Raw genomic sequence first — 16412 nt, 5'->3', positions numbered from 1 at the left:
AAACAACCACTATCAAACTCCTATTCAAGCTCCTTTTATTTATAGAAATTTGCATCTGCATTAGGATTCGACCCTGATCGGATCTGAAAGCCGCCACAACTCATCTGTCTTTCTATTAAATGTGGCTCTTAATTTCATTAAAGCCCGTTAAATAAGTTAAACAGGATTTTGATGCCCTGAACGAAAATGCTGTAACACCACTATAATCAATGCATCTAACACGGCAACACTGTTTGGCGATACATGATGGGGAGATAGGAGACAAGAGGACAGTCTTGCTGGAATTCATCTCACAAAGAGAAAGGATCAGAGGTTAAGGCACTAATGGCGAATAGAGGATTACTTTGAATCACTCGTTTTGGAAGTTGTGTAGATCAGATAAGCAAGACCTTTGTTTGGAAAAGTTAAGTATGGCTGAAGGCTTCCGTTTATAAACCAAAGGGAAGACTGGATTTTTGGGCAACCATTTAGAGGACAGGATATTTTCGTCACGAAGTCACAAATGGAAAATTGTAATAAATCTGTAAAGCCATAGAAGCAAACCAAACTACACTCGCCAGAATTAGATCAGCAAACCATTAGATCTATTCACAGTGCAAAAATTGAGGAACACAGAACAAAAAAGCCACACCCAGACAAGGTTTTCGGGACTCCATGAGTAATAAGAGGAAGAACTATCATGCAAACGCAACACTTCATAGTTTGAAAAAGGAGCCACAATTCCATACACCAATACATCTGCAAGAATATACTGAAGACAGCGATATCATTCTATAATACTAGCAATGCGACAGGAGGCTATCCTGTCCTACATATGCCTCATAGCAAGGCACTCAAATAACCATCCAACGTGGTATTTCAAAGGTAAAAGTGATGCAAGAACTAGCTAATGTTCAAAATACCACAAACCCCTAAAAACTAAAAAGACAATGCCCTCTAAGGTATTTTGCCTAACTTGCAGATCATCAGGAAAATGCAAGTGATTCATCTACTCTTTCAATTCAGTCAACAGCTTCAAGAGACCACTTTGCTGTGCTTCATATCAGTCTACAGTCAAAGACCAAGATTTTCAATAATCACCTTGTACTTTTTGCAGCCCACAAAATGTAGAGCACACGTTTGCATTCACACTAATAACTAGTAATTGTTAACCTAGCAGTTCCACTTGACTTAAAACCATGAAAATGCTGCAGTGATGTTGTTTAAAATGTAGGATTCCTAACAAACATGGAAAAATACCCTAACAATTTATAAAATGTGTATTATTTTAGATAATCAATGGATCCAAGGGACAGGAGGGGGCAGTCATGACTACATGTAAGCAAAAGGGGACTTTTCTTTGGTGGACAGTATGAAGCATCTCTATTTGGAGGAATAGTAGTTCGAGATCAGCAATCCCAGATCACTGAAATAACAAATTACTCTATGGTTCATAAATCCAACAAAACAAATCATGACACACCTTAAAATTGAGCACTTTGAGTAAAGATTCAAAAGGGTAGGCAAATAAAAGTCTGGTCCACGATGCGGTTGTTCACTCAAGCAGCAATATAACAGTTGGCTAAACATTGCTTCAGATCTAAGACATGAGAAAGCAGACGCACCAAATGAAGATGCATAAAACTGCCACAAAAAGGGGCGTACACCAAAGATCAACTTGAAAAAATATTCAAAAGCAGGCCATGCCTAGCTGCCTCAGTACAAAAAGGCAAAGCATACCTGGCAGATCTGAGGAAACAGTTTTTGATCATGCAAAGCATGGTGCATAATCAGTAACTTTGCAAGTGCAACATGTTCCCCAATGTTGGTAGTTGGAGCCAAATCCCTTGTCAAACAACAGATGGCCCTTCAGGATCAGTAGCTATGGCCAAAGAACAAGGCACTTACCAGCAAAAGGATTCAGCAATCCCTGAATGTGGCACTTCAGCCAGTGATCCTAGACGACGACCATTTCAGTTAAATTCACAGCATTTAAGGAATAAACCAGGTTTAGGGGAGAGATGCTGGTGCTCAGAACAAGAACATATGTTTATGGACCTTTCCGATATGGTCCTACAGTACTCACTGATGATGGAATGCTCTAGGATCCAACATATCTATAGAGGAGCATGTTTCTACAGATGCAGAGGCAAGAAAAAGGTCAGGAAAAATCCCTTGCTTTAGAATGCCAAACCTTAAAGACTTTCTAGAAAGCCTGCCTAGAAAAGGCTTCCAGTTAGGAATACTGTTTTTTGTTCGCGATCAGCATGGAACTGTTGTAACACAGTGGTTTTTTGGTTTTTTTGTTTTGTTCTTAGAAGGCAGAGTTAATTGTTGCTATGATATGGGCAAGATGTTTAAATCAAAGTTTTCTACCTTAGTGCTTATGCATATCTAAAATTAAAAAGTTATTTTTAAAAAATGTGAAGCGGTCCTCAATTTTCATAAAGACAAGGTGGTGCGTGCTAGGGATGTACTTGAAATTCACACCAAAGATTTTCAAATTTTTACATCATGCAATTTAATTGTGTTGCTCAATTTCTTTCGGAATTTAGCGGACAATACAGTACACACAGTTGTCAATATTCAAGATTTGATAATCACACTTTTTTCAGAATGGAGAACATATCTGCAAAAATGAATCGTTCCTGGTCTTCAGCAATGCTCGTTTAGGTAAAATACTGTGAGCAATATTTGAGGTATATATATAGATGCAAATAGATCACTGTCAGCCAGAAAAGGACTATGCACTCAAATAGCAGCTATTAAATTAATCCAACTGCAGCACTTACTTAGATAGCAAGGGGCAGTATTCCAAGCATTGAACAATCACTGCTTCCCGGATGTTAATACAGGAAGTGACATGTGACGAGTTTGTAAAAGTCTAGATGAAAATATTGCTTGATGCACCTCCTTTGCTTGAGAGTGACAAAATAGCATATAAAAAAACAATAATAAGATGCAAAGCTGGAATAAGAAGGTCACTTGCAGTATACTTCAGATTCATAAGAAATCGATCTAGACCCCACTGTGAGATTACTCTGTGTTTACAGACCAACATGCTACGCAAAGCAAGCAACTAGCACGAAAAGCAGGCTTGTCTTTCAGTATCTGACTCCTGCAAGCCTACCTGGGCTCATAAAAGGAAGGCCAATACCCATGGAGGGGAACATGCTGAACGCAATGCTGAAGAGCAACCAGAGTTTTATTTTCACTCCGTAACTAGAGTAAGGGTCGGCACTGCAGCCCAGCGTCATTGTGATGGCAGCCCACGTAGGCACAGCAATGCCAGAGCACATGCAGGTAAAGAATACAACCACAAAAATGATGGATTTCGATGCAACCCCTGAAAGGAACGGAATTTGGTGAAGTACCCGACTGAATGAGTAAGAAAGAGCAGGAGGGTCAAAGAAGTAGAAGGGGGGAGTCAGTTAAGTATGACATTTCTAGGAGCAGATTACAAACTGAAAACCGTGTAAGGGTTGTGCTACAAGAGCACCATCCTCTATAATTCTACCAGTTCAATACATGTTCCTGTCTGGCGCTACTACGCACCAGGCGGAGATAAATTATAACAGTGGTGGAGGTGGCATATTCTACCTTACATCCCAAGGCATACCTGCAGCGACCGCACCAGAGTGGGACTGGAACAGCCGTTATGAAAACTCCAAAAAGACTCAAGTCTCTCTACTTTCTGCATAACAAATAAATCCAATTACTACATGCTGCCTGCCCCCAACGGGCCTGTTTCGCAATAAAGGCTAGTTATAACATGAGAAAGGGCACAAATAACTATCGTTTTGATCATGCTTGTTTTACACATTCTGCAGCCATCACTTAGGTGCTTTTCTGACTAGCTTGCAGGCAGTGTGTCGACTGCAGAAGTAGGATGCAAAACAGTATACCTTAGTCTAGGACTCACACGTTCATAATTACATAATCCTCCAACTCGTACTCCACCCAAGTGGAAGGGTAAACCACTGAGTGTTATATGTGACATACATCGGGGGCACTGGGCACATTTTGTTGGGATATTTTTTCCTATCTCTACCTTGAACAATCTTCCAAAAACAGACAACTGCTAGTAGCCACAATCTGCAAAATCAGTCAGAATTCTAAGCTATGCCATATAATGCATGTCAATTCACAGCGGACTCTTCAACCTTTACTTAATGGGCATGATTACATTGTTTGCTTGGAAGGAAGGGGAAAGGAGTCATTCTTGTTCATGGCTGAAGATAGACGTAACTGCCTTCTCCATCTCAACTTCAATGATTACAGAGTAGTCGAAAGATTTTCATAAGGTGCTTTGATGAGGAAGAGACAGACAGAACTAGGAAGTTTCACACATCTGCTTTACAGTAAGTAGTGCCAAACCCTAAAAAAAATTAATCAGGGCGGTTTTTGCTTAGCCTAGCGATGTGCCTACCTAATCATATACAACAAATCTAAAACAATACCAGTGAGTAGAAAACAAACAGCAGCTGCAGCATTTAGTTCCTTACTTTGTAAACTTTCAAGTGAACCATCAATCACAAAAAATACATCAATCACAAAAAAGAAAAGTTTGGAGGTACAAAATAGCATGCAAACCAAAGTAAAGCACTTTAAATTTGCTGGTCAATAGTTAACTGTTAACGGAAACCTCTGGTCCATATACCATGAGAAACTGCTGGAGTTGACTTTTCTCAATTTTCTGCCGGATGTCCTCTATAAATCCATCTCCCAACTACATAGTAGATGAGTTGTGTCAAACGATTTCATGCATAAGCAGTCATATTACCATAAGTGATCGATTATTAAAAGAAAACCTCTACAGCCCAACAAAGTGAGATCTTCTATAGCAAAACAAAGCAAGATGCCCTTGGACATGAACAAATGCATGATTAAATTAATATCCTTAAAAAGGCTGTGTTGAAAACGGATTTAGGATGTCTTCAAGTGTCTCAAATTCTTGCAGAAATTCCGGTTCGACACATTCGCAAAGTGGAAGTAAAGGATGGCATACTGGAGAAGAAAGCCCTAGAAACATGTATTCAGCTACTTTTCACATGGTGTCCTCCCATTCTTTCAGGCCGTAATGTACTTGCCAACTGTACAGATTTACAGCTAACACCAGCAGGTCATTGCAGATTTCTGTTCAGGCATCAAATGCACTTTGTTGGTATCTAGAAGAGACTGGCTAAGCATCATAGGCTTGTGGCTCTTCAGCTTATGGGCCAGGGTCATGAATATTGCCTCCACATGGTCAGTGTCATTCGGATTCTTGGCAGACGCTTCAAAAAGTGGCATGCTGTGAAAATCAGCAAATTTCTGGGCCAAATCAGTAGGCACTTCGATGTCATTGTGCAAATCACACTTATTCCCGACAAGAATTCGAGGGATCCCATTAGCGAGTGAGTGCTGTCTGCACTCTTCTATCCATGATGGAAGGTTATTAAAACTGGTCAGGTTTGTCATATCATACACAAAGACGACAGCATGAACATTCCTGTAGTAATGCTGCACCATACTCTTTCTGAAACGCTCTTGTCCCGCTGTATCCCAAAGTTGGATCTGAAATGATACCAATAGCAATACATTTTAAAGATCACACACCAGTCTAATATTTAAAACATCAAGAGACGTTGCATTATAAAACATTTTCTATGCACTACAATTCTGGCATACTATTTCACAATTATGTTGATAAACATGACAGTAACTATGCTAAAAAAATATAATCATAATCTACAGGAACTATTTTACATAGGACACACCATAATTTGAAAAATCTCTAATTGGTAGATAAATCACATTATGAAAGGCAGAGGGAGTTCTGTCGGTATTGAAGTACAACCTGGAAAAACGATAATTACTCAGCCCAATACTATCACACAGGCTAGTATATCACAAGAAATACACAATCCCAATCCAAATCTGTTTTACAACTTCAAAAAGTTTAGATATGTGGATTAAATGAATCGCCAACAACAACTTCGACCACAGGATGTTTGACTTTGTACCCAACACAGACTCTGAATGGTACATATCTTCAGTGTCTAGTCTTAATCTATTGCAGGGTTTTGACAATAACCGTTTTGTTGCTAAAGGTGCATACGGGGTGTGGCAGAGGGTGGAGGCTGGTCTCCCTGTTGTACACAGCCATGCGTTGGGACTCGACCCCACCGACTGCAAGCGTATTGGGCTCCTGACCCGGAAGGTCTTGTGTAATGCACGGTTCAGGTTCAAGCTGATCCACTTTAACTTTGTCCACCGCACCTATATGACCCGGTCTCTTTGAATCGCATCTCTGCAGATAGGCGGCACAACTGCCCTAGGTGTGGGTCGGAGAGAGCTGGATTCTTCCATCTAGCCTGGGAGTGCCCGCAGGTCAGCCACTTTTGGAGGGAAGTGGTGGACCATATTGGCCGTGCTACAAAACTCCGGATTTCTCTAGACCCGCTCCATTGTCTCTTGGCCCTGGTACCCAAGCCCAAAAAGAGAAACCGGTCCTACAAGTTTCTACAACTGTTGCTAGTGTTGGCAAGACGGCGTGTTGCCATCACCTGGATGGGGCAGAGAGCTCCTGAGTTGTCCCTCTGGCTGAGAGATACTAGAGAGTAGTCCCTAGCTGAGGAGATGCATGTGCAGCGCACACGCAGAGATGGGAAGCTCCAGGATGACCTGCTTGCCTGGAGGATGTGTGCAGAGGGGTTGACTGATGATGATTCAGATGCCACCAGTGCCGAATTGTTCACTCCTAGGGAATCTGGTTCCGAGGGGGACGGGGAGGGAGACGGGTTGGTGGGCCCTGGTCCGGGGCAATGCCCTGCTCAACGCGCACTAATGTTCCCTGTGTATATATCTGCGATTTGCTTTGATTCCCGAATGTCTGCTTCTAGATGTGATGCCTGCGCCTTTCGGGCCCCACATGGATGACCTGACTTTTCCACATGCTTTATTACTGATGCCACGCACGGGGGGGGTTGTTCTTGTCGTTTTTTGTTGAAATTGTGTTTATTGAAAAGCATATCTATCCAGAGAGATAGGAGTAGGATTACATGGAGGACATAGAAGAGAGTGTGTATATATAAAAATCAGCGGATATCACGATGTATGCATACTGTTCATGTACGGCTATGATTACTTGAGACATGCTCTGATTCTACACCGCCCATCCTCCGGGATGTGGGCCCATATGGCTGTGTTTTACCTTGAATGTGGCATGTAGCCAATCTTGCCCTCGATCTACCCGAGAGGCTTTGACGACCTGTGCCTTCTGTGTTTCCGCAATAAAAATATTTTTTAAGAAGGTGCATACGGCACCATACCATGATTATAGGACTACCATACATTCACCACCCAGCAACAAATGATTGATCACAATTGCAAAAAGGAAACCATCGCAAATACCGTATTTTTTAAATGTGGATAAAAATGGAAATTGGCTTCTTTTTTGAGTGATTCCAAATGCCGTCAATCATGACTGCCAGCCCAATAGCTTTGTGGGTTAAAAGGTATAGGGGGGGGCGTTGAACAAAATAATGAAACATATGTACTAAAGAGCTTTAAACAGCAGTAGATTTGCACAACCTTGATACTAACATTTGCATGTTTTCTTATCTACGTGCATATTTTATCATCGGAGTGTGTTTTTATATCACTGAAACTGGGCAGGCATTCAGGCATGAGTGCATGTTAATTGGGTAAATAAATGTAGAAATATACTTGTTTCAATTTTTCACAAAACCCAAAATAAACAGATACAGATAAAATTACCAAAAAATAAATATGGATACATACAGAAGGAAATGTCAAAAAAATAAATACCATAAAAAAGGGAGCCTTAAATATACATTCTACAAAAAATACACACTGCCTGTCGGGAAGGATCGGGAAACACTGAGCATCAGCACTGCCCAAATCAATCGTCTTGGATGCACAACAGAGGGAGGTTTTATCCCACACTGTCCTCTCACCCAAAGGTCTGCCCTTCCCTGAGGAAGAAGCAGCCAAAGAAAAATTAACAAACCCATCTCAATACTGTGGAACAACTGACCAGGTCTCCTAGGATTATACATATATCAAATGAATCAATAAAAGAAACCCAATTAGGACACTCAAGTTTGGACACCAAGCAACCAATGTTCCAGGAAACAATTCTAGTATTAGGGGGCAAACAAGGAACTGGATCATCCAGGATGGGGGACACTATCATTACTGGGGGTCTCTTCTGGAGACCAGACAACACCTCAATGGAGAACATATTTCTATGAGAATAAGTGCAGAGCAGGGTGGACAGGGGCATGAAGTTGGCCCAGGTTTGGAGGAAGAAAGGATAGTAGCCACAAGCCCAGCTACTAAAGAATAATGAGTGATCGAAACAAACTGAACATCAATCTAGGCCATCCAAGTCAGATAGTGGGGAGAATCTATTTGAAATAGGGAAAGGAAAGTCATCCCCATTTGAAATCCAGAGGGGTGGGGGCCTAAGATGCAGCCTTGTCCTTGATAAGGTGCTTATAAAAAATATCCAGAAGAACAAGGCATTTGTCATCTCTCGCCAAGCGGGCTCTACCCCGCTCCTAACCAACCTCGCAGCCAGTTCAGGGTTTCTACAACTGATAACTACAAAATCCCCTCCGATAATTTTCGTGGATGAGCCCACCTGTCCCACCCTCCTTACCAGCAGGATGTAATCATATTCTTGTACACGGAAACTAGTGTGCCTAGACAGCCATTGACAAACCTTGTTCTCAAGTTGCACGTAAGATTCTGTACCGGAACACTGAAAGGGGGAGTGTGGGGTGAACCCTGCTAAAATAGCCTCATATGGACAGCAAGCAGGGGAAAGATTCAAATGGATTTTAGCGCAGAGAGGGGAAACTGGGGGCGGTAGACTCGGCTGTATACTAGATGGACCCTCTAAATCACTGTGGCCCAGAGTGGATGACCTATGAGCACTTACTCCTCTGGAAACGGGCTGTCGCAAGCGGAAAACGTCTGTGTCTTGGGCTTTGCTGGTCCAGTACTTCTAGGGACAAGGATAGAAGCAGTACTATTACGGCCAGTGGTACAACCATTACAAGCAGGATGCTGTCAGGACTCCGCTGGAGCAAACTGTGCACAAGTGACATTTTTGGTGGGGATTAACTGTTTAACAATATTCTCCAAAGAATCATTTTTATCCAACAAAAGGGGAAAGACAAGCACGCTCAATATACATTTTTGTCCAAAATGCAGTCCCAATCAAAGGATGTCAGGTTACCCACTGCAGTCGTTGTCTCACTAAAAAACCTGCCCAGATGCCGGCCGAGGGGGAGTTGCAGAGTTAAACAAATGCTCTTTGGGACCAGCCTTACGTTTACTATTGGGTTGTAATTTGGTGCTACCCCGTGGTTGGTTTGATGCTTCATTTTGGCACAAGGTTCATTATCATTAGGTAGCATGGGGTCTAAATTGTCATTATATGATAAAGACAAGCACACTAGTCAACTGACATGTGCCCAAATCAGCTGGCAAACCCTGCAGGCCAATTGGACCAATAGACGTTGGGCTAGCAAGTTTGCCAACCGGGGAGGTCAGAGGGCAGCCAGAGGCAACACCAAAGTACCTAGATAAATGTCTCTCAGCCAGTACAATTTCCGTAGAAACAACTCTGATGGCACGAGCCAAAAAGGAATCCAAAGTACTCCTCCTCAAATTACTGCCTTGATTAACTGATTTGTCCCCTTGGGTTTTCCGTTTGCCAATCGTTCTTCCCTTATGTGAAAAAAGTCACAAGAGAATAAAATAGCGCCCAGCTCCACAATGTCAATAACCTCCAATGTCCAACACAGGATGATACATCCAAGGAAGGCAAAAAAAAGGAGGAGTATAACCCACAACGCTTGGCGCCCCAGCTATGGAATGCCCTTCCTTTGTCGCTCCGCAGTACATCTAACTTGCTGGCCTTCAGAAAGGGTCTGAAGACGTGGCTCTATGGTCAGTAATTTGCTCGCTCTTTTTCTCCTTTGTGCCTGCCCTCTGCAGTTTGTTGTGGGTTAGAAAGCGCCGGGACACTCCTCTGAGTAGCCGAGTGCTATATAAGACACCCATAACATTAACAAGCAAAAATAAAAATAAAAGTAAGAGGCCGCACGTAACACTTTAGCAGGCAGCAATTACCACTTACCTCCTCCTCTGGGGGACTATCGACAGACCTACTGTAAGGTTCTTGAGGCTTGAGCCGGGAACATTGATTTTCGAGCGAACATTTTAAAATTGTATTTCTGTATGTTGCTATTTTTAAAATACTCCCGGAGCACTTCCTACCTCCTTGCTTACGTGTGCGATCATCGCGCTGGGGCCATAGCAGCCGAATAAACGCTGCATTAGGAAACCTTCACCGCCATCTTGGGTGAGTCACAGGGCGATCAGACTACTTGCTCGGCCCTCCCACCCTGACCAATATAAAAAAGCCCATTTACGCGGCAATCTCCCTATCAACAGACCTACTGTAAGGTTCTTGAGGCTTGAGCCGCGAACATTGATTTTCGAGCGAACATTTTAAAATTGTATTTCTGAATGTTGCTATTTTTAAAATACTCCCGGAGCGCTTCCTACCTCCTTGCTTACGTGTGCGAACATCGCGCTGAGGCTGGGGCCATAGCAGCCGAATAAACGCTGCATTAGGAAACCTTCACCGCCATCTTGGGTGAGTCACAGGGCGAGCAGACTACTTGCTCGGCCCTCCCACCCTGACCAATATAAAATGGAACCCCCTCCCCGGAGGCGCAGCGGACGGGCGCAGCGGGCGCACCAGCGGCGCGCCAAAGGCAAGCCCGTCTGCGCCCGTCCGAGCCGGTCCCGAGCCTAGGGCCACCCCCCCTGGATCACAGACTCCTGATTTACTATACCCGGGAATCTGCTATGATGCAGACTATCTAAAATCTTTAAACACCAATAAAGCCCACTGCACCCCGATCAACCTACATACTCTAAACTATGCCCCATATACCTGCCCCCCTTGTGCTCTTCATATTATGGACTACCCTCACTTATCAAATCCAGCTGTTCTACCTTACAACAAATCTTCCCATACCATCAAACTAGCCCTTCTAAAAGCTCGATCACTCCCGAAACATAGGTATGAAATTGCACACCTCATTGAAAGTTGGCACCTCGATATCCTGCTACTCACCGAAATCTGGGGAGACCAAGTGTCGGACCCTGATTTTACTTCGGCTACTCCGGAGGGATTCTCTAACATCAGACTTGATAGATCGCTTAAAAAAGTGGGGGGGGGGGGGGGGGGGGGGGGGGGGGGCAATTATTTATCGCGACACTTTTCGTTTACGCACAGAACCTCTAAAAATTAACACATGTGAGGCTCTGAATTTCACTTTTGTTACTCCTTACTCTACCTCCTTAAGAGGCATTTTGCTTTATCGCCCCCCTGGCCCCCGTTCCACTTTTTTGTCCTCTTGGAGTTATATTTTAGAACCAATTCCTGGAGAAAACAACTTCACCATCTTGGGTGATTTTAATTTTCACTTAGAGAGGAAGGAAGATCATGATACTCACTCCCTCCTCACTGAAATTAATGCAGCAGGTCTCATTCAACTTGTCCACTCTCCTACACACCTAGCTGGACACACATTAGATGGAATTTTCTCCAATCTCAACTCGCTAACCATAGAGCACATACTACCTCTCACATGGACAGAACATTCTGCTGTCTGCTTCAATATTCTTCCTCTGACCCCCGATTCTCACGAAATCCTGTAAACCTGATACCTTTAAATCTTGGAAAAATATTAATGTTCCCGAATTTATTAATAAATTAGACCCCTTGAAAGAAATTGACACCTCTGACCCTAAGACTGCAATCGACACCTCTGTTCCCATAAAAAACGTTCCTTCAACAGACTTTCAAACTCTGCCCCATGGTTCACCGAAGCACTCAGGTTAGAAAAACAAAGTTGCAGACGCCAGGAACGCAAGTGGTGTACTAACTATGACCCCCATGAGAAAAGCTGCTAGAAAGAAAAACTAAAAAATTACAAATGATCAATCATTAATCAGAAAAGTATTTTCTTCAATAATCAAATCGAATCAGCTCAAGACTTAAACAACTCTTTCAGATCGTATCCCATCTTTCCGGCCATGAAAAACCTTCCACTACAGAAGCCTCCCAACCTATGTGCAATGCACTTTCTACCTACTTTCAAGAAAAAGTTTGTGATATCTATTCCAACTTTAACAAACTTACTAATGATACACATCAGACCCATACTCATACCACACTCAAATCCACATCCCCCATCCCCCCCACACCCCCCAATCATCCCAATTTCTCATTTAATCACATTTCGCCTGAGCTGATTCACAAACTTATGACGTCCACCAACTCTGGCTCACCCGACGATCCCTGCCCACCTTCAGTTATTAAAATGGTTCCAGAGAGGATCTCAATTGTTCTTGCAGACATCTTCAACACCATGATTTCATCCTGTACTTATCCTACCATATGGAAAAAACAGTAATCAAGCCTTTACTTAAGAAAACTACCTTAGATCCTTCCAAAGTAACTAGCTACAGACCTATAGCATGCATTCCCTACCTGTTAGACCTGACATCATTGGCTTGAGTCTCTCCTCCATTTTTTCTGTTTGCCTCTACTGTTTTACGATGTTTTGCTGGTATATGCTTTGGGCGCGGTGTCACTGCTGAACAGTGCCACTGCGCAAGTGCTCCCGATGTTAAATTGATGTATCTATTGTATCCATGTTTGGCTTATTTGGTTTACTGTCAGTCCCTAGTCTAGTGCACCAGGAGTGCCGGGGCTTGTAAATACAAATGCCGCTCGTGGGCTTGCAGCACGTGTTGTGCCACCCACAGGAGCGGCCTCGTGAAAGAATGACTACGGGTCGGTCATCGCGAGACCCACGTGCAGCTTAGTGCGGTCTCGCAGGCTGTGCAAGTATACCTACTTGCCAGCCCCTTGAACCTTCCCTTGACTTCATGTTAGTCACCCCTATGGTAGGCCCGCGGGCAGGGTGCATTGTAAGTATAAGGTAGGACACGCCTGACCAAGTTGGCATGTCCTGATAGTGAATGACCACCATCTTCGTTCTTCACTACTGCGAGGTAGCCTGCTCTCCGTTGGGTAGAATGGGCCGCCGGGATTATTAATGCTATGATCCTAGCTGGCTCGGGGAGCATGGTGCAATGTCGAGTTTGGTATCCCTGAACTCGGGGTTTAATTACGCATCCGTTGGTGTGGATGGTTTTTGGACTCTGGGTTTGAAAATAGCACTTTTAGAAAGTGTCTATTTTCTTGTCTAACCATTTCTGGTTTCTGCTGGTCTTGCGTGTGTGTGACAGGAGCTGGGTGGCTCCACAGGTCTGGATGAGTCAGTGTGGGATGAGTGGGACATTACGTTGAGAGTAGGGGGAGAGTAGTTGTTGATAGCCGGCCCGGCCTGATACAATGCTGGCTCCACCTCCTGCCAAGCGGCTGATGGCTCTGTGCCTGCCATGGACGATCCTAGCCCCACCTCCTACCAGGAGGCCGATAGCTCTGCTCCTGCCAGTGTCAATGCTGGCTCCACCTCCTGCTGGGCGTCTGAGGACCCAGCCCTGCTCAGTGAATAGGCCAGGTGCGTCTGCCTGGCCCCGCCCACAACAGACCCAGGATGTGGGGAGATCCCCTGCATGGACAAAGGGATCAAAGCCGGAAAGGGGTATAAGAGAAGGACCCCTGAACTAAGAAATCAGATCACTTCTGACAAGGAACCCTGTAACCAAGGACAAGAGGCCTGCTGATCTAAGGACTGCCTACCCCTTCTGCCAGTGTGCTGTTGTTGGAGGAATGCTGCAGTGCTTCTTTATTTTTTCCAAGGAACCAGGAGAGAGGAACTAGGTGTGTACTCTCACGCTTGCTAAGAAAATCTCCGAGGACTGGAAGAGTGCCAGTCTCCTGCTGAAGTCACAGGGCTAAAAGACTTCATCTGCTAAAAGTGCTACTTGCTGGAATCGTGAATCCAGCACCTCTGAAAGAACCAGCAATCTCGACGCCGATGGACGTCGCCGAATCCAGCTCGACGCAGTGGGTAACGGCCCCAGTGTCCCGCTTCCTCGACGACCGGCCGCCGGGCCCGACCGACGCCAGCAGCGCCAGTGAGTGGGAGTACGGCTCTAGCTCCAGAGGACCTCGTGTCTGCACCGCTGCTGATCGCATCAACTGTGTGCCCTTTCGACGCCGTGAGCGCTGCTCACTCTGTGCAACCGCATCATCGACGACGCCTGCTGAGGCCTGATCGACACCGAAGACGCGACGCCGGATTGCTCGACGCCGCTGATCATCGTGTACTTCATTTTCCTAAAGGTACTGTGTTGTTGGGGGTCCGTGTGACTCCAAGCTCGACGTAGCGATCCTCGCGGTCGACGCCGAACCTTTGGATTAACTTTGCTTCAACGTCGTGTAGCCCCCGTGTGGGTTACCCTGTTGCTAAGAACTGTATTGCCAAGAGGAAGATTTTCTTGATACTAAAGACTTTTGTGCTAAAGAAGAACCTACCTTTGAATTATCCTATTTCCTTTCCCAGAGTATTTATTAAGATTGTGTACCTTTTTGTCGTTATTTGGTCTTGTGCTAAGCCTTATATAAAAATACTTATTTTTATACTACTGTGTCGTGTCCATTTGTAGAGTATTCACTGTATTACTGTATGTGGTCATAATTGCTTAACACACAGCCTCTGAGATAAGCCTGTCTGCTCTGCCAAGCTACCAAGGGGATGAGCAGGGGTTATCGAAAGGTGTGATCCCCTTGCCCTGACTAGAAAAGGTGTGTCCCTATTTGTCAGAAGTGCATACCTCTGCCAACTAGAGACAGCCGGTTCTAACACTACCCATCCAAGATCATTGAGAAAATCATTAATATTCAATTTTCTGAATATATAGATTCTAACAACTGCTTAGATGCTACCCAATTTGGATTCAGGAAGGGACACGGGACGGAAACAGCATTAATAAAAGCCTCAGATGAGATAAGAATGATCCTTGACAAAGGAGGCGCCGCAGTGCTCACACTACTCGACCTGTCCGTGGCTTTCGGCACGGTTGATCATTCCATTCTTATCGACCGTGTCGGAAAAGCCAGAATCTTATCTAATGACCTCTCACTCCTGGCTTCCTTCCTGACAGACCGAGAGCAAACAGTCTCCATGGGCACATTTTCCTCTGACTCCTTTTCATTACCTTGTGGAGTCCCCCAGGGATCCTCGCTAAGCCCAACACTTTTTAACATTTATGTGGCGGACTTAGCGAGGATCATTAAAGCTCATCGTCTAGCAGTTACATCGTACGCAGACGATACACAGCTTGTCCTGGCTATTAACAACAATGGAATGGAGGTTGCTATTAACTTCCAAAAAGGAATGGTTGCCATATATAATTGGATGAATTCGAACTGTCTGAAACTTAACTCGGATAAAACCGAGGTGATGGTGTTTGGGAAACTTACTCCTGCATGGTCCCCTATCTGGTGGCCGCAAGATCTTGGCCCCCCGCCCAATCCTGTCACCAAGGTTAGAAATCTTGGTGTTATCTTTGATAACAAACTCTTGTTTATCCAACAAGCCAACTCAATAGTTTCTGCCTCCTTTTTCACACTTAAAATGATTTAAAAAATCCAACCATATCTTCCCTTAAATACCATAAATACTTTGATTTCTACCTTACTAATGTCCCGAGTCGACTACTGTAATGCACTCATGCTTAATGCCCAAGAACAAGTAGTCAACAAACTTCAGCTGGTCCAAAACGCAGCTGCAAGACTCGTCATAGGTACACCAAAATTCAAACCCATCTCTAATACCATCCGTAAACTTCATTGGTTACCAATCGGACAACGTATCAAATTCAAAGCCCTCTGCATCGCTTTCAAAAGCATTCATGAAAAAGCACCTTCTTTTCTTAAAGACGTCCTTTGTCCCTATCGACCACTACGCAATCTTAGATCTGCTGATGCAAATCTTCTGAAAGTAATCAAAACTAATAAAGCAACTTGGGGGAGATAGATCCTTCGCAGTAGCCGCGGCTAAACTATGGAACACCTTGCCAGGACATCTAAAAAACGTTCCAACACTACTGTCATTCAGGAAGCAGCTGAAGACGTGGCTGTTTAATCACTAGATCCCTTCACTCTCGGGCCCAACCTTTCAGTTTTTCCTGTCAAAGCGCCAAGACACCCTTGGGTAAACGTGCGCTCAACAAATTGCATAAAATAAATAAATAAAATAAACTAGTTCGAACTGCGGCCAGGAAATGGAACAAAACTCAGCTCCAAATCAGTGCTGTGGCCAATGAAGTGAGGCTGCCACTGGCTATAAAGGGCAAACAATTGTGGGGAGTGGCATAAGCGGGGGACCCCCCCCATGTGGCCCTGCAACTACAATGCCAAA

General features: G+C 44.2%; 2 protein-coding genes across 3 annotated transcripts in view; one reads left to right on the top strand and one right to left on the bottom strand.

Moving 5' to 3' along the window:
• Nucleotides 1–16412, top strand: part of LOC147728393 (ureidoglycolate lyase-like) — a 481711-nt gene that overhangs the window by 193566 nt on the left and 271733 nt on the right. The window lies entirely within an intron of this gene.
• RAB33B (RAB33B, member RAS oncogene family) overlaps nt 1–16412 on the bottom strand; it is a 51043-nt gene that overhangs the window by 1397 nt on the left and 33234 nt on the right. Inside the window, exon 2 of the mRNA XM_086962173.1 lies at nt 11–5535. Within this exon, the coding sequence (XP_086818299.1) occupies nt 5089–5535 (447 nt within the window). The 3' untranslated portion in view covers nt 11–5088. The remainder of the gene's footprint in view (nt 1–10; nt 5536–16412) is intronic.

The sequence above is a fragment of the Lissotriton vulgaris genome, chromosome 3_1, assembly GCF_964263255.1.
Source record: "Lissotriton vulgaris chromosome 3_1, aLisVul1.2, whole genome shotgun sequence".
NCBI lineage: Eukaryota > Metazoa > Chordata > Amphibia > Caudata > Salamandridae > Lissotriton > Lissotriton vulgaris.
Note: the sequence above shows the minus strand (reverse complement) of the source record. Positions and strands in the feature narration are given on the sequence as shown.